Below are 19408 nucleotides of genomic sequence, written 5' to 3'. Positions count from 1 at the left end.
TTACAATAATGCACTGTATACTTCCCAAGTCAGTTCTCAAACTATGCTGCTTAGTGATAAATCACATGATTTGCCTCCAGCTTGTGGCATCACTAGTTAAAAGGATGACAACGTGATAGTAGGTGACATGAGATTCTGATCTGCAAATAAGATCTTGGAAACCTACAATCTACAATTTATCAGAGGATGAAGACCAGAGATAGATAGATAGATAGATAGATAGATAGATAGATAGATAGATAGATAGATAGATAGATAGATAGATAGACAGACAGACAGACAGACAGACAGACAGACAGACAGACAGAGATGATAGAATCAAGCATAATAGTGTTAAAGAACAGAGTTATAAGCACTATGAAAATTATTCTACACCTCCTGTTAATAAAGGAACATAATTTATCAACATAATTAAAGTAAGGTCATCTATTTGGGTTTCATTTTCACACTTTGAGATCTTATTTATTTAATTTATACCCATCAGAATCAGAAAGATTCTTAATAGTTTACAACAATAAAAAACCCCTAAAAACAATACAGGCTAAAAGGATAAAAAGACTTCAGTAAAAAGTAAAATAAACAATAGCTATCATTTTAGCCATCTGATAGCAGAAGACAGCATCAGCTATCATCCATTCCCAGAGGACTTTTGGAATAAAGCAGTTTTGACCTCTCTTCAAAAAGAAACCAGATTTGGCACTGTAATAGAATAGAATATAGCTGGAAGGGACCTTGGAGGCCTTCTAGTCCAGCCTCCTGCTCAAGCAGGAGAACCTGTACCATCTCAGACAAGTGACTGTCTAGACTCTTTTTAAAAATCACCAATTATGGAGTGCCCACGATTTCTGAGGGTAAGCTATTCCACTGGTTAATTGTCCTCCTCACTGTTAGGAAGTTTCTCCTTATTCCAGGTTGCTTCTCTCTGTGATCAGTTTCCAATCATTGTTTCTTGTCCTACCCTCTGGTGCTTTGGTGAATAACATGGACCCCCTTTTCTTTGTGACAGCCCCTCAAATACTGGAATACTGCTGTCATGTCTCCCCTATTTCTTCTTTTCTTTAGATTAAAGGTAAAGGTAAAGGTTCCCCCGCACATGCGTGCTAGTCGTTTCCGACTCTAGGGGCCGGTGCTCATCTCCGTTTCAAAGCCGAAGAGCCAGCGCTTGTCCTAGGACTCTTCCGTGGTCATGTGGCCGGCATGACTAGACGCCAAAGGCGCACGGAACGCTGTTACCTTCCCACCGGAGTGGTCCCTATTTTTCTACTTGCATTTTTACGTGCTTTCGAACTGCTAGGTTGGCAGAAGCTGGGACGAGTAACAGGCGCTCACTCTGCTACGCGGCACTCGGGATTCGACCCGTCAAACTGCCGACCTTCTGATCGACAAGCTCAGCGTCCTAACCCACTGAGCCACCGCGTCCCTCCTTTCTTTAGATTAGCCAAACCCAATTCCTGCATCCATTCTTCTTATGTTTTAGTCTCCAGGACTTTGATCATCTTAGTTGCTCTTCTCTGATTTTTTTTTCCAAACTCTCAACATCTTTTTTGTGATATGGTGTCCAAAATTGGCTGCAGTATTCCAGGTGTGGTCTTACTAGGGTTTTAAAAGAGGTACTAATACCTTGTGTGATCTTGATTCTATGCCTCTGTTTATACAACCCAAGACTGTATTAGCTTTTTTGGCTGCTGCTGCACACTGCTGGCTCATGGTTTTTGTATTCGTCCTTTTTGTCTTTCAGTTTGTCAGAGAGATCTTTGTGTAGCCATGCTGGTTTCTTCTTGATTTTCTTATTTTTCTTTTTCAGTGGTATTGTGCTGGTCAAGGCTTTTATGATCACCTTTTTCAGAGTTTCCCACGCTTCTTGGGTTGTTTTCCCGTTTAGGATTTTCATCCATGGGATCTTTCCTAGGTTTTCTGAGTTTGTTAAAGTCTGCTCTTTTGAAGTCCAAGACACTGGTTGGATTGTTTTCTGTTGCTAGTGTTTGCGATATATCAAATTCCAGTATGATGTGGTCACTTTCCCCCAAGCTTCTGGCAGCTTCTGATCTGCTCTCCAAAGAAAGAATGTCATCACAGCAAAACAGTGTCTTTGTGCACCCCACAACAGATGAATTGCAATCTGTACATTCATATTTGTACCAGGTGAATCAGTCAGTACTTAGAAGCCAACTCAAGCAGGCTAAGTCAATCATTTCTGCCTCGAGAAGGCAATCCTGCATAAGAACCAAGCCATTTAAGGTTTTTACGGGTCAAAAAAAAATACTTTGAATTGTAACCTGAAGCTTTCCAGCAACTAGAACTATATTTGTAATAAAAGCCTAACTCAGGCACAGTGACTTTTATCCATCAGCATGTAGGTCAACACAATTTAGCACCAGTTTAGCACTAATTTTCAGAAGTAATTCAGCATAGAGTGTGTTGCAATAGATGCTAAGGGTGGTGATAAGGACATTGCTTACCGTCACCATGTCTTCTGACTTCAGGTAAGGCTGTAACTGGAACATCAATGGAAGCTGGGCAAAATCTCCCCAGCCATGACTTCCATTTGGCTACATAGCAGTAACTGTGAATTCAAGAGAATACTCGAATTGTGGATCTGTTTCTTCAGGATAAGTGCCTTCTCATTTAGAATGATCTCTGGACAAAGAGCAACTCTATTCCCTTTGGGTTCAACCTTAGCTTGTGGGAAAAGCCCTGGAAGATGAAAGCCCTGGAAGATGCGGTGAAGAGAGGCTGCCTAGACAACAGTCAGAGAAGAGACAGCATAGCTGGCAGAATTCTATCAAGAGAAGTGAGTTCTATAAAAAGGAATTCAAGGAGTAGGGCAGGTTTAGCTTTCAAAATAGAGAATAGAGTACAGGCCATGAAATGTGTATTCAAGGCAAAGGGAAAAAAAGATTCCTCAACAGTGAGAGCAGTTTTATGTGGATCTAATGATGCAAAGAGACAGTGGGTCCCTTTTATGACATAATGAACAGACAGAGGTTACATAACCATCTGTTACAGATGCTTAATTGGGATTCCCATGAAGAGGAATAAATTGCATTTGATGGCTTAAACGGCCCTTCCAGCTCTGTGAATTTGTCAAATGACCCACTGAAATTCATTCATGTTTTTTTGCATATCCAAATAAACAGGACTTGTACAAACCCACCACTGTGGTCTTTGTATAAATTGTATTGTCCTCAATTCCGTTAGTTGCCTTGTGCTTGAGGAATTAAAGTTTATGCGCCAAAAAATCCCACTTAACTCTTTCTACAATGCTGCCCTCTTGTGTTATGAAACTTTAATAGTTTTGCCGCATGAGTAATGTTACCTCACTTAACCTTTTTTTGCTTAACAAAATTGTATGTTAACATGTTTCAAGTGTACCTAAATTCCCTAATTTCTTTTTCTCCCACAAAATAAGTGAAAATAATAATTATTACAATAACTGTTGACCATCATCCATCCTTATAAGTTGTGTCCATGGCAAGATGGCAGATGGAGCACCACAATGCAGGTCCTGCCCTTTTTGTGTGTATATCAATGTCTCTCACACACATTCAAAATGATGGAGTTTACATTTGTGAGACCAACCCTGTTTTGATGCCCTTGTTGTTCCTGCTGAAACAACTGTGAGATGCAGTCTTTTGGGGATTTCTGGCATTGATTGTCAAGCTTTGAGGAGCAATATGGAGATAAAAATTGTCTACCATCTGTCTTCTCAAGCCAGAGCATCATCTTTTTTTTATTTTCATTTCTATAAAAGTAAGCCTCAAGAAAGGATAACAGAAAGGTATGTACATTGTCTGCTTACCTTGCCTTACCAAATGTTTTTTTTTTAAAATGTTGTGATTGAAACATCATGACATAGCCAAAAATTGTAAGATTTCAGTCTAACTACATGCCATGCCATGATATTTTACATGAGAACAATATTTGTGGCATTCTTTGGAGACGTTCTGTGAGAGTTCCAACCTCATAAGGTGTTTTGCTATTTTAAAAACTCATTTATTATTGTAGGATATAATAAGTGTTGAAAGTAAAAATAATAAAACAAAGTTAAAAACTCAGAAGGTTAACAGGTCAACAAGGCAGCGGAAGTGTCCTCAAGCCACCAGGCATCCCCAGCACTCTTAGACCCATGTGCTAATTGGCAAAGCCAAGGGTTAACACTTTTCCATAAAACCTGAGGAGTGGGAGCTCACCACAACTCTGGGGGTCAGATGTTCCAAAGGGTGGGGGTCTCTTCTTAGATCTCACCAGTCAAATTCCTTGACCTACCAGAAACACAGCATGTCTCCATTCTTGATGTGGCGGGATGGGTCAGTGCAATTGGGATGAGATGGTTGCTCAAGTGCTTGGGTTCCATGGCATGAGGAGCTAGTTGTGGGAATAATATCAGATAGACTTCCTCATCAGCAGTGGCTTTACTGGCATGCTGGGTCTCATTAAGGCTGATATTACTTATTGTAACACATTTTCTTTTTTGTCCTTTCTTACATTAAATAATTGCAGGGCAATTAATCAGTTTATATGTCATTTCAGATGTATTCATTATATTAATTTTACTGTAAGAAGATAACTTTATTTCAAAGCAAATTGTCTAGCATTGTAATACCAGAAGGATTTTTTTTCTTATTCTTGTAATTGGAGTGGAGGCTAAGAGGTGAAAATGCAATTTAATATAATATGCTTGAACTCTTTTACGGGGAGCTTCAGAACTAAAAATACAGAATAAAAAAGAGAAATTAAAAAGCTGGTTATGTAGTTTATAGCTCAATTAATATTAATATTTATCTAAAGGGCTATTCCCTTCTTCTGTGAAGCCTAAACTTGATCTAAATGCATGACTGTACATTTGCATTTGCATACTGTTGGATGGTAAAAGGCAAAATGGTTTCTTGATTGAAAATCTAGGAATCTTGTTGGATTGCAGTACAAGATTAATATAAACCAACAGTGTGATGTATTTGCCCTCTCTCCCCTTAAAAAAGCAAACACAGTCCTTGGCTCCATTAACAAAAGTATAGTATCAAAGTCAAGAGAAGTAATGGTTCCTCTCTGTAGTATTAAACCATATTTAGAGTAGTACTACAAACCCTAGTTCCAGGTACTGCATTTCGGAAAGACACTGAAAAAATGTGTCATGTCTTTTTTATATATAACATTTTATTGATTTTCTCATTTTATAATTGAATATTTAAAAAGCAATGTGATGACTGGATTGATCAATAGTTCAATAGCATACATAAGTCTTTAGTATAAATCTCATATTACAACATCGGATATTTCCTCTCTTTTTCCCTTACCTGGTAAGATTCTGGAAAAGATATTCAAACAACGAATCAGCGAACACCTAGAGGCAAACAAAGTCATTACTAAAAGCCAACATGGGTTTGTCAAAAACAGACCATGCCAGACAAATCTTATTGCATTCTTTGACCAAGTGACAAAATTAGTGGATCAGAGGAATGCTGTGGATATAATTTACTTGGACTTCAGTAAGGCATTTGATAAAGTAGACCACAACCTTCTACTTGATAAGGTAGAAAAATGTGGGTTATACAGAATCACCACCAGATACATTCTTAGCTGGCTGACCGGCCGTACTCAGCGGGTGGTCCTTAATGGAACCGTATCTACATGGAGGAAAGTATGTAGTGGGGTGCCCCAGGGCTCTGTTCTGGGCCCAGTGCTCTTCAACATCTTCATCAATGATTTGGACGAAGGAATAAATGGGGAACTCATCAAATTTGCAGACAACACCAAGCTGGCAGGAATAGCCAACACACCAGAAGACAGGCTTAACCAAATGTACAGGTATAGTATAGGGGGTACCTTGCTCAATAGTAGTAACTGTGAGAGGGATCTCGGAGTCCTAGTGGACAATCACTTAAATTTGAGCCAGCAGTGTGCTGCAGCTGCCAAAAAAGCCAACAGAGTGCTAGGCTGCATTAACAGAGGAATAGAATCAAGATTCCGTGAACTTTAATACCACTTTACAATGCCTTGGTAAGGCCACACTTGGAAAACTGCATCCAGTTTTGGTCACCACAATGTAAAAAAGATGTTGAGACTCTAGAAAGAGTACAGAGAAGAGCAACAAAGATGATTAGGGGACTGGAGACTAAAATATATAAGGAACGGCTGCTGGAATTGGATATGTCTAGTTTAATGAAGAGAAGGACGAGGGGGGACATGATAGCAGTGTTCCAATATCTCAGGGGCTGCCACAAGGAAGAGAGACTCAAGCTATTCTCCAAAGCGCCCAAAGGCAGGACAAGAAGCAATGGATGGAAACTAATCAAGGAGAGAAGCAACCTAGAACTAAGGAGAAACTTCCTGACAGTTAGAACAATTAACCAGTGGAACAACCTGCCTCCAGAAGTGGTGAATGCTCCAACACTGGAAGTTTTTAAGAAGAGACTGGACAGCCATTTGTCCAAAATGGTCTAGAGTTTGCTGCCTGAGCAGGGGGTTGGACTAGATGACCTCCAAGGTCCCTTCCAACTTTATTATTATTATTATCTCAAGGTTGACTCAGCCTTCCATCCTTCCGAGGTAGGTAAAATGAGGACCCCGATTGTTGGGGGCAATAAGCTGACTTTGTAATAATGCCGCTTGGGGGGGGGGGGCGAAAGCCCTAATAAGCAGGCATATACATAGAATGAAGGCTATTGCTAAGCACATTGATTTGTGCTTCTTAGATTGTAAGCCGCCCTGGGTCTTCGGAGAAGGGTGGGATATAAATGGGATTAAATAAATAAATAAATAAATAAATATTAGGCTGATACAGTTCTTATTATTATCAACTAAATAAAAACATCTTTGTTACAATGATCAATATTTTTAGCTTATACATATCTTAATTGCATTTGCACTTGATCCTTGTATACAATCAGTGTCCTGTTATTGCTTTTTTCCCCAGGCTTTAATTTCCCATCAATATTCAAAATAACATTATTATTTATAATTTCCAAATGTTTTATATTTAGGTGACCAAAGTTTCCCTTATCTCAACTTCATGTGTCATGTCTGAAGGACAACTAAAACAAGGGAAATACAATAAAGCCAAGTTTAAATAAAAGATGGCAAGAACAGACCAGTTAGAAATGAAGTAAGGGGTTTCGCCCTCCCTCACCAAAGACCTGGGTGAAGATCCAGGCTTTCATAACCATTATAAACAATAGCAGAGTGGGGCCATCTACCCTAGGTCTTGGGGATGACTCATTCCAGAGGGCAGGTGTTCTACTGAGAAAGTGTGCTTCCAGTGTCCCAATAGATAACATTGTTTTTAATTGAAGGAACCTGGAGACTGCCAACCCTACAAGACAGAATAGGCCAGGCAGATAACTACAGTATTGGAGACAGACAGTCCCTCAAGTCACCAGGCTTTACACCAGGTAAAGCTTTATTGTAGGTAATGACCAGCACCTTGAATTGCAATTGAAAGCAAACTGGCAAGATAGCTTATGAAGGAGAGATGTTATGTGGGCCTACTGAGGCATGCCCATCACTGCCCATGTTGCTGCATTGAGAACCAGCGGAAAATTCCGGGTGGTCTTCAAAGGGCAACCCATGAAGACCAACTTGCAGGAGTGTGGTGATTAGGGTATGAGTGTTTGTCTGAAAAGCCTCTCAGTCTAGAAAAGAATGTACCAGGCACATATATAGGAACCGCGGGTCCAGCAATATGCCCTGGTTGGGCTACTAAAGTACTTTCAAAACAGTTTTATTTCACATTTTACATTTGGGCTGTGCAGATGAAGAACGAAGCATATCTATCCACACTTTAAAGCTACCAAGCAAGTGCAATGTGACTTGTTTAAGGCCTTCCTGATGCCTTCAGGGCATGCATACATATTTGGTGAAGCAAAGTGGTACATTCTTTTGCATATCCATATGGGTGCCTAGAAAATTTTAAAAAGGCATCCAAACAGAGAAAGTCCAAATGTTATCACTCTCTCCATCTGTTAGATTTTTTTTTTACTCCTGAGGTGATGATGAACATAAGATTTTTTTACTCCTGAGGTGATGATGAACATATCCCTATCTCGCTACTTTTACAACGCTCTTGGGAAACAGCACAAAAATGAGGAAAGACTAAGCTTCATGCTAACAGCTTTTTCTTTCTTCCCAATAAGGCTGGGATTTCATTCAGGGTGGCTACTGGCCAAGTTGAATGTAGATGTATTGAAAGGGAAAGTGTGAAAAATCTTTTAGTGACCTCCATACAAGGACATGAATCCATATGTGTATAGAAAGCAATACGATATAAACCACTTTAGCATAAAGTTTTCTTGGGTTGCCTGTATGTGCATGCGGGTTCATAGATACTGTTTTTGCGTACAAACGGATCAGTGCTAAACAGCATTTCCTGCCTGTAAATGCAGAGATGATCTGAGAACGTTTTAGAAGATGTGCCTGTTTCCATGCTTGAGGAGCAGTGCTTCCTTCAGACCAATGTATCTTGAATGTTTTGTACCACTGTAATATGTACAACATTTATTGGACCACAGTTAAGTCAGATCAAGAAAATACAGGTAGTCCTCAGCTTACGACCGCAATTGAGCCCAAAATTTATGTTGTTGAGTGAGACATTTCTTAAGTGAGTTTTGCCCCATTTTATGACCCTTTTTGCCACAGATGTTAAGTGAAGCACTGCACTTGAAAAGTTAGTAACACAGTTGTTAAGTGGCTTCCCCATTCATTTTGCTTGTCAAAAGGTGGCAAAAGGTGATCACATGACCTTGGGACACAGCAATGGGCATAAGTATGAACCAGTTGCCAAGCATCTGAATTTTGATCACAGGGTCATGAGGCTGCTACAAAGGTTGTAAGTGTGAAAAATGGTCAAGACACTTTTTTTCAGTGCCGTTGTAACTTTCAACAGTCACTAAAGGAACTGTTGTAAGTCGAGGACTACCTGTAACAGGGACAGTGCCCTAATCCCGTGCATAGTCCTATCTCCATTATGTTCAGGGCAAGGCCTGAAGAAAATCTAATAGGCCTTGTGATCAGCTTTGTGAGTGTGTACAGCACTGTAACCCAACTCATCTAAATGAATTCAGAATTTCTCTACAGATTTTCTGCATCAAAGTGAAAGATGCTGGTAATGGATCAGCATCACATGCACTCCATTTCTCTTGCATAAATTGAAAATATTGGCTCCTGAAGTAGGGTGTTATCTATTTGCATCTGTTGCATAATTCTGCCTTTTTTTCTGATTTAGAGATTGTCCGAGCAATGACACATGTGATTGATCGGGGGATGACAATGTATTGGGGGACTTCGCGCTGGAGTGCCATGGAGATTATGGTAATCTAGCTTTTTGGGAATGAACAATAATCAACTAATTCACATTTAATTAAACATCAAGAATATTCTGGCCTGAAATTGCTGTGATTCTATAGTCTCATGTTTGTGGGCCATGTACACAATGTTGTCATCAAACATTTTCCTCTTGTATTTTCATTGTGGGAAAATGTCAAAATTGAAAGACTAGTACCTGCATTTCCTATGTTATCACTTTTGAATAAATTGTAGAAACACTGGAATTGGGCCGAATATTGACTTGCTCTACCATTCTTCCTTTGTTCCCCAAGGCCAGAAAAACCAGCAGGGCATCTGCTTATAGGAATTAAAAATGCATCAGTGAGATGCATGATCAACTTGACATAGACCTAAATCTTCATCATGCATGCTTCTTCCTTTTCCCAACATACGTTGATTTGTATGTTCCTATATTTATTTTGCAATTCAAGAGCTGTTTATACACAGTTAGCCAGCAACTGAAGCTACACTTGCTTTTTAAAATATAGCTTTCTGATTTATCATTTCAATTTGTTACATTACCATATTGCATTCATGGCAGCTACTATATACTGTATAATGTGCCTTTGTCTTTACTTAATGCACACACATTTTTGCAAATAGTGTTTTGTCACCCATGAGAGGATGCTATCTGCAGGCTTTTGTACAATTTTTTTTAAAAAAACAAAAACTATCAGATCATTCAGAGCAGTGCTTTTTTCATTGCTCAAAATATTTTTAATGTATTCACCAAGTAAATCGAGTGTCAGATCCTTAATACATAACGCCTGAATGAGGAATGGAAAACAGTGGTTTTGACTGATGTATGATTTTATGCCTGAGGAATTCTCCCTGCTAATGTATTTTTCTTTTGCTGCTGATTCTCAACAGGAAGCATATTCGGTTGCAAGACAGTTTAATATGATCCCACCGGTATGTGAACAAGCAGAATATCACCTTTTCCAAAGAGACAAAGTTGAAGTTCAGTTGCCAGAATTATACCACAAGATAGGTAATGTACCAAGGCAGCATCTTTCATGAAAGAATGAGAAATCAATTCTTTTTATGTCCAAAGCATATACTTGGAGACAGTGCCTGTTTAATCATTTTGGTAGGTATATAAATCTTTGCCTAGAAGAATTATCTTTATGCATGTAAGGAACTGACAGCAAGGCTTCTTCATGACTGCAGCACTTTTATGTCATGTATGAAAACTACAGATGCTCATTTTCTCACTCCTAAAGGTCTAAGATTAGATTTTTTGAATCCTATCTTTATTATTTTTAAAAATAACTCATACCTAATATTCCCTCCCCCTCCTTCTTTCCTCATAGCAACACTAGGAAGTGAATGGGGCTGAATCACCCAGCCAACCTTTATGCCTAAGACAGGGATAGAATTCACATCTCCTGGTTCCTAGACTGGTGTCTTAACCATTAGACCAAATTGGGTGCAATCCTAAATAAACTTTCTAAGAATTAAGCCTCCACGAGAAGACTGGCATTTCTCTTCAACAAAATAGGCAATGAATTGCATGATTGCTTTATTCTGGTCTTGGAGGTTCCCTACATGGGACTGGGGCTTGCACAAAGTGGGATAAAAACCATATTCATTTTATATATTTTGCATTATTTTGAAAAACGTCTAATCTCTTTCCTGACTGAACATTTTCTAAGCCTCAAAATGATGTAACTGTTCTTAGAGAAGTGGTTTCTGGCCTTTTATTGTTTGGGGTTTTTAAAACAGTTTGTGTTAGTTTTGATATTTCTACAGTATTGTCTCACTGATTGCTTTGTAGGAGTTGGAGCAATGACTTGGTCTCCACTTGCTTGTGGGATTATCTCAGGAAAATATGCCAGTGGAGTCCCCGAAGGATCAAGGGCATCCTTGAAGGTATTTCTCCCATAGGCTACCTGGGAAATCTGCCTCACAAGAGCTTCACCTGAGTCCTGAACTACTTTTGTCCTACAACGTTTTCTACTTAGTGTAAACAAATACGAAGGACAATATGTATCCTTGTCTCTAGAAAAAACCTCAGCTTTCCCATTGTCTCTTATTTCATGCCTCAGTTTCTTTTCCAATCAAATTTCACATAAGCATACTGAATCTGTTCCTTACGTTGGTCTTATATTCTGACAAGACGACTTCTCTTTGAACTTTTAAATTTAATCCTTACATTTTGATCTAGTAATGTGATCTCTCCATAATCTGAATCAGAAAATGTCCTGGTTGACTGGATTTCACTTTTCCGTCTTCTATTTATTAATATATAACTAGGTTTATTCCAATATGCTTCATTTAATGATGTTCATTTGTAGAGTTTATATCTATGTTGCTTGAAGCAAGAATCAGCAATAAATAGATTTTCTTTGCAAAACTCCACTGTATTATTGCATTTATCCAATCGGTCAGTCAATCAATAATATTTATTCAGTGAATGACCAGCAAAAATTTATTCAATAAGAATCTGACTGTAGTTCCAAGATCTTCCATTTTGTGAGTTTTTGCATTCTAAACATCCATTCATGGCATTGTGTTGCTTCAAGATGTCGCAGTTTACCCTTTTGCAATAGAATTTCTCAGTCTCTTCAGTCACTGCACCTGCATTAAATGCATGCAGTGCTTTTTTTGTAAAAGAAAAAGGTGCCGGAACTCACACATGTCATACAACCCACCTTGCCTACCCTACATGGTTCCATCCAAACAAGGTGCCGGAACTCCGTTCTGGGTGTTCTATGAGAAAAAAAGCCCTGAATGCATGTATCAGTTTAAGATTAATGTCTACTGGTAGCCACTAATTCTACTAGATAACATCCTATCGTTTATTGGGTTATAGCTGAGCTCATACAGAGCAATATTTTTAAAATATTATTGCCACTCCATTTCTCACGTCTGAATCATCTAATCAACTGATAATAAAGTGGCTTATTTCAGGCCATTCACCCACTTATAGAACATTCCAACTCCATATATTTTATTCCTGTTTTCATTTTTGCTTTTCAAAATTCTCTCTTTGTGTACTTGTAAAACAAAGAACTCCTGTTTTAGAACTGGCACCATCAATGACCAGACTCTTCCGGCTCTGGTCTGACCACATCATCACTCTGAATTGTGAAAGTTCAACATTTTCCCCCAAAGTAATTAAAGACATGCCTTGTAACCTGGAAATCTTGTCAGTTGACATACAGACTTGTCTAAATATTTCACCCCTGTCTAGACCATTTTCTTGGCAAAAGTATAAAAGTTGTTTGCTATTTTGAAGGATGACACAATGCATGCCAATTATTGTGGTGTATTCAAAAGCAGTCTTTACAGCTTTGCAGGTCAGTCTTTAAGGCGGATAGGTGGTTCCACACAAGAGATTAATAGACAAATGTTTTGTTGTGTTTAGCTCAGATTACGTATGTGAATTAAATGAGGATTAAATACAACATAGAAGTAAACTCCCATCCTCCAACCACTCTTATGAGAATAATTTTGTTCATGATTGCTGGTCAATTTATGGTTAGTATAACTACCCTTATTGATGATAGTGAAAAATCACACTATGATTACAATCGGAGTCTTCTGAATTTAGAACTACAGTTTTCAACAACCTTCACTATTAGCCAAATTGGTTAGAGCTATTGGGTATCTTCAACATCTGGAAGATCACAAATTTCCTATTTTTCTTCGGTACAATAGCAACATGCTCGCACAACATGCAAATTTTGCTTAATAATAACTATGGTTTTTTTCCCTGTGAGTGTAAATCAAGAGTGATTGGTAAATCTATTGATTCAGTATGTTGAAAGAGCCAGAAAGTGGCTTCATTCAGTAACTTCTTGGATGTATAGAGTAATACATACATTTTCCAATAAAATTTGTATATGTATAGTACATACATTTTCTGATAAAACTTTGAAATAACATTGATCAGCAAAATGAAGGTGAGGATTAAGGGCTGATATAAACCAGGCTCCTTCAATGTGGTCCCCCTTAGGTGTGCTGAACATCATATGTAATTCTCAGCTAGTATGGCAACTGGGTGGAAATTCTGTGAATTGAAATTCAGACATGTGGGCTTAAATTGTCTTTTATTGTGTTTTGATTTGCCAGTGCTATCAGTGGCTAAAGGAGAAAATTGTGAGCGAGGAAGGAAGAAAGCAACAAACAAAACTGAAAGAACTTTTCCCAATTGCTGAACGCCTTGGATGTACACTACCTCAGCTAGCAGTCGGTAAGGAATTTGGGGGTCCCCCCCCGTCCTTATTTTTTTATCTTTGTGCTCAGTGATGCTTAACTGCGTTGACATTATGAGCTTGTTCTCAGGTAGAATTTTCCCCAGTGATGTCATAATTTTATTTATGTTTGAATTTATTTACTTATGTAAAATGCTGTAATGCTGTCCCGGTCCCAGGATAAGAGGCAGGAGGGGGAAAAATGACAGCTTGGGCTTTGTAACCCCAATTAGATAGATGTTGTTTGTGTAAATCTAAATTAATAATGTGTATGTGTGTTATGATGTATATGTATGATAGAGCAAATATTTCTGAAGCAGGAAGAATACTTAGGTTGGGTGTAGCTGTAGCTAAGTCATCATCATCATTGAAGAGATACTGTCCATTCAAGAGAAAATGGAAAATGGCTCATTGAACACAATGCTAACACTTGCCATTTCTTTATTAAAAGCCAGATTTAACTACACTAAGGATTGCTCATCAAAAACAGCAGGATTTAAATTACTCATGATTTCAATCCCATTAACTGGGGTGGTCTCCTTTGAAGTTTGAATCCAAATACCGTATATACTTGAGTATAAGCCGAATTTTTCAGCCCACTTTTTGGGCTGAAAAATTCCACTTCGGCTTATACTCCAGTCAACAAAAAAAACTTACCGAGGACTTGTGCGCGGCCGAGGCTTTGGTGCTTCCGGGATCGCGCGCACCTCTCCCAAGCCACCGCCGTCCGAGACCTGCTGAAGTTTGGGGAGGTTTGGGGAGGTGCGCGCGCACCTCCCCAAACCTCCCCAAACGGCAGGTCTCCGTTCCTCCGCGCCCTGCCTGCCTGCTTCTTTCCGCAGCGGAAAGAAGCAGGCAGGCAGGGCGCGGAGGAACGGAGACCTGCCGACGTTTGGGGAGGTTTGGGCGCCTCCCCAAACCTCCCCAGGTCTCCGTTCCTCCGCGCAGACCTGCCGACGTTTGGGGAGGTTTGGGCGCCTCCCCAAACCTCCCCAAACGTCGGCAGGTCTCCGTTCCTCCTGCCGACGTTTGGGGAGGTTTGGGCGCCTCCCCAAACCTCCCCAAACGTCGGCAGGTCTCCGTTCCTCCTGCCGACGTTTGGGGAGGTTTGGGCACCTCCCCAAACCTCCCCAGGTCTCCGTTCCTCCGCGCAGACCTGCCGACGTTTGGGGAGGTTTGGGCGCCTCCCCAAACCTCCCCAAACTTCGGCAGGTCTCCGTTCCTCCTGCCGACGTTTGGGGAGGTTTGGGCGCCTCCCCAAACCTCCCCAGGTCTCCGTTCCTCCGCGCAGACCTGCCAACGTTTGGGGAGGTTTGGGCGCCTCCCCAAACCTCCCCAAACGTCGGCAGGTCTCCGTTCCTCCTGCCGACGTTTGGGGAGGTTTGGGCACCTCCCCAAACCTCCCCAGGTCTCCGTTCCTCCGCGCAGACCTGCCGACGTTTGGGGAGGTTTGGGCGCCTCCCCAAACGTCGGCAGGTCTGCGCGACGTTTGGGGAGGTTTGGGGAGGCGCCCAAACCTCCCCAAACGTCGGCAGGTCTGCGCGGAGGAACGGAGACCTGGGGAGGTTTGGGGAGGCGCCCAAACCTCCCCAAACGTAGGCAGGAGGAACGGAGACCTGCCGACGTTTGGGGAGGTTTGGGGAGGCGCCCAAACCTCCCCAAACGTCGGCAGGTCTGCGCGAAGGAACGGAGACCTGGGGAGGTTTGGGGAGGCGCCCAAACCTCCCCAAACGTCGGCAGGTCTGCGCGGAGGAACGGAGACCTGGGGAGGTTTGGGGAGGTGCCCAAACCTCCCCAAACGTCGGCAGGAGGAACGGAGACCTGGGGAGGTTTGGGGAGGCGCCCAAACCTCCCCAAACGTCGGCAGGAGGAACGGAGACCTGCCGACGTTTGGGGAGGTTTGAGGAGGCGCCCAAACCTCCCCAAACGTCGGCAGGTCTCCGTTCCTCCGCGCCCTGCCTGCCTGCTTCTTTCCGCAGCGGAAAGAAGCAGGCAGGCAGGGCGCGGAGGTCCGGAGACCTGCCGACGTTTGGGGAGGTTTGGGGAGGTGCGCGCGCACCTCCCCAAACCTCCCCAAACTTCGGCAGGTCTCCGGACGGCGGCGGCTTGGGAGAGGTGCGCGCGATCCTGGAAGCACCGAAGCCTCGGCCGCGCGCAAGTCCTCGGTAAGCTCCGGGCGGTCACTTGCTTCGCGTCTCCTGAGGGAAGGGGGGGCGACTGGAGCGGGCGTGTTTCCTCGCCTGCTGGGCGCCGCGATTTGCCTGGGGAACGCGCGGGCCCCGAATGGCAGCGTGGAGCGAGGAAGCGGACAGCCAGGGCTTCCCCGAGAGCCGCGGCCACACAGGGTATTCCTGTGTATTCAGGCTTGCAAAATGGCGGATCGAGCCTCTGCTGGCGGCAGAGGCTTGCAGAGCGCGGATCCAGCCTCCGCCGGCGGCGGAGGCTTGCAGAACGGCGGATCGGCTTATACTCGAGTCAACAACTTTTCCCAGTTTTTGGGGGTGAAATTGGGGGTCTCGGCTTATACTCGAGTCGGCTTATACTCAAGTATATACGGTAATTTAAATATACTATTGGTGTTGAAATAATTTAATAGCTATTTTTTAAATCCAAGCATGAATTTCAGCCACAATTAAAATGAACAGAAATAAGTATATTCTAATGGTTACAGAACTGGGGAGACCTAGGTTCAACTCCATCCCAGCAGCCAGCCAATGATCTTAGATCATAATTGCAAATAAAATCCTACTTACAAAATTTAAAAAGCAGCAGCAGCAGCAAAAACAAACTAAGGAAGCAAAACATGCTTCACCTGATAAATGAAAACAGAATCCAACCGAATCTTCCAGGTTATAGAATCTTGCTAGATACTACTACAATAAAAGCTGTTTTACGTTAACAAGATGATATGGCACAAAGATCCCATTATAAGCATGCTCCTTATTTATATAGTTCCACAAATATACATTCTTTGATATTATGATGGAATTAAGGAGAAACTTCCTGACAGTGAGGACAATTAACCAGTGGTATAGCTTGCCCCCAGAAATCGTGGACGCTCCATCACTGGAGATTTTTAAAAAGAGGCTAGACAGTCACTTTTCCGAGATGGTATAAGTTCTCCTGCTTGAGCGGGGGTGTATGTGTGTGTGTGTGTGTGTGTGTGACTAGAACACCTCCAAGGTCCCTTCCAACTTCTATTCTACTCTACTCTACTCTACTCTACTCTATTCTATTTACAATGAAATTGTAATTTTAATGTTCATTAAATACAAAACTGCATCAAAATGGCAAGTTATGTCATTTGCATAAGATCAGTGACACAAAATGCATGATTAATTCTTACAAAAATTAATGGCAAGCTGTAAATAATATTCACAATTTATATTCATTCTTACAAAAACCTTTCATATTTGAATTTTTTTATAATAGCAGTATAGTCCAAGTTTTGCAACTTATCAAAAACCTTTGACATTTAGATATTTGTGAAAGGTAATTAAAATTAATTAATTTTAATTAATTAATTTTAATTTGATTAAAATGTATTTTCTTCAAAATTTCATTAAACATTTATTTTATATACTGCTTTTGTTTTTCAAAATATTACTGAGTTAGTTCTTAATTAATATAATGAATTTTATGAACATTGAAATGATACGGAACTGACCTGTGGGAAAACTGAATTTTTGAAAGGCAGTTGGGAAGTGTTTCACTAAAATAATAATGGTGAAGGTAAAGGCCTCATAAAATTTCCGAGAACTAAGTTTGCCAATTTAATGTTATCTTTGCTGACTCCAAAATGCTTTATTATGTACTTCCCATGTTCCCAGCATGGTGTCTTCGTAATGAAGGTGTGAGTTCTGTTCTCCTTGGATCATCCAATGCTGCGCAATTGATAGAAAATCTGGGTGCCATACAGGCAAGTACAGAGGCTTTCTTTAGGATTAGTTGTTGTTGTTCAGTCACTAAGTTGTGTCTGACCCTTTGTGACCCCATGGACCATAGCACGCCAGGCCCCCCTTTTCTCCACTGCCTCCCAGAGTTTGCCCAAATTCATGTTAATTGAGTCGATGACACTATCTAACTACCTCATCCTCTGCCACCCCCTTCTCCTTTTACCTTCAATCTTTCTCAACATCCGGGTCATTTCCAATGAGTCCTTTCTTCTCATTTAGTAGCCAAAGTATTTGAGCTTCAGATTCTTTTAGATTAAACAAAGCAAAAAAGAATGACCATTGTATGGAGATTAAAGGCATTACAGAATTCAATTTTTCTTGAGTTCCTTTGCAATTGGAACTCAATTGCAATTACAATTGTTGTAATCTATGTTTCAAAATCATAGAGCAACACTAGTTAAAGTACATGTGTGTTTCTTTGCCTACAGGTTCTTCCAAAGATGACATCTCACATTGTGAATGAAATTGATAATATTTTGGGGAACAAACCTTTCTGCAAAAAGGACTACAGATCCTAATGTACTGCATGATTAGTCTGGACTGCATGGCTAAACAACAGCTCTGTGCATAGTAGTATACTGAGTTGATACTATCCAGTTACAATAAAAAATACTCTGCAATTGTAATTTACTAGATCCTCCAAGGCAGTTATGTTCCACTAAAATTCAGTAACATAGCTGATCTGTCTAAACTAAATTGTCTTTACTGTTTTTAAAATATATCAAATCTTAAGAGTTTGGATAAAATTTTGACTGAGATCAATTTGACTCTAATGAAAGAATGAAAAAATATAGAAAATAATGCAGAAACATTCAGTTAATTGGGGTTTGTGCAGGATTTTCCTAACAGATTCTAACCCCACTGAGTCTTATTTTTCTTTCTTCCTATTTATGCCGTGAAAATACAAAGAATCAAAGATTTCTAAGCCTTAGGTACTTGAAAATAAAAAGAAGGATGTATAGCTATATTTTTTCAATAAACAAAAAGCAAGACACAGTTGAAAGCTTAGACAATTTCAGGGATTTAGATTCTTCAAGCTATCTTAACTAAGTTCAAAGTTTTTCCATTTGCATTTTTAAATAGAATTGATTTCTAGATAAACTGTTTAGTTTGTCTTTGGGCTGAAAGAAGGGTTTACTGTTTAAAGACCAAAAAAATGAGTAATTAGAGATTGCTATCTATGTCTATCATCTAATTTTTAAAACATGTATCTGTTCCAGCCAAACACTTATAAGCAAGATTCAGACTGTAAACCTGCAGGCAGGACTAACTTGTTTTTATCAATATTATATAAACCCTTCTGGCATGCTGAGAACTTTGCTTGAAGCACATTGTAAGAATTCTTTAAGAAAGAATGCTTGGAATTGCTGTACAATCCCACTGAAATAACATAATTTTAATGTGATTTTGGCTGGATTGTAATGCATTGTTTTAAAAATGTCAAGTTACTTTCTGAAGTGTAAGTACCGAAGTAAACAGGTACCATGGAGATTGCTGTAAGATGTTCACTGAAGAACACTTAGCCAGTGAAATTAAGAGAAAAATTATTGTTGCTACCGAAATGGAAATTGAAATGCTGTACTTAAAATGCTCTTTTATTAAAATCTTTTTGGCAATGTCTAGGCAACTGTATAATAAATGTACATAGTGTGTAGAACTGTATAATTTTCTGATAGCCTTGTAGATGAAATCTTTAACACAGTTCAATGAACTCCTCAGATTTTTGTTTGCTCAGTTCCTTCCCTTCCCCCCATTCCATTTGTAAATTGCATCTGTGATTGTTATTATTGCAGCATTAGACTAACAGGAGCAAGTGCTTGGATTTTTCAATCATCCTGTCCATCTGAATATCAAAAATAGCCAAGTATTAAACCAGACCAATGAATGCCAGGGCTGCATTGTAGAATTTGGGTGCAGATTCTGTGCGTGCATTTG

The 19408-nt window shown here is 40.3% G+C and overlaps 1 protein-coding gene across 2 annotated transcripts in view; it reads left to right on the top strand.

The window, feature by feature from the left end:
* Window positions 1-17991, top strand: part of KCNAB1 (potassium voltage-gated channel subfamily A regulatory beta subunit 1) — a gene marked incomplete at its 3' end in the record, with an annotated part of 153852 nt that extends 135861 nt beyond the window's left edge. For both annotated transcript variants that reach the window (XM_081328750.1, XM_081328749.1), the window contains 6 exons: window positions 9218-9303; window positions 10189-10309; window positions 11096-11190; window positions 13396-13516; window positions 17348-17436; window positions 17902-17991. In XM_081328750.1, coding sequence (XP_081184876.1) covers window positions 9218-9303; window positions 10189-10309; window positions 11096-11190; window positions 13396-13516; window positions 17348-17436; window positions 17902-17991 — 602 coding nt within the window. The remainder of the gene's footprint in view (window positions 1-9217; window positions 9304-10188; window positions 10310-11095; window positions 11191-13395; window positions 13517-17347; window positions 17437-17901) is intronic.
* Window positions 17992-19408: the final 1417 nt, after the last annotated feature.

This window comes from Vipera berus (assembly GCF_964194415.1).
Source record: "Vipera berus genome assembly, chromosome: 5".
NCBI lineage: Eukaryota > Metazoa > Chordata > Lepidosauria > Squamata > Viperidae > Vipera > Vipera berus.
The sequence above is the reverse complement of the archived record's forward strand: the minus strand, read 5'-3'. Positions and strand labels throughout refer to the sequence as shown.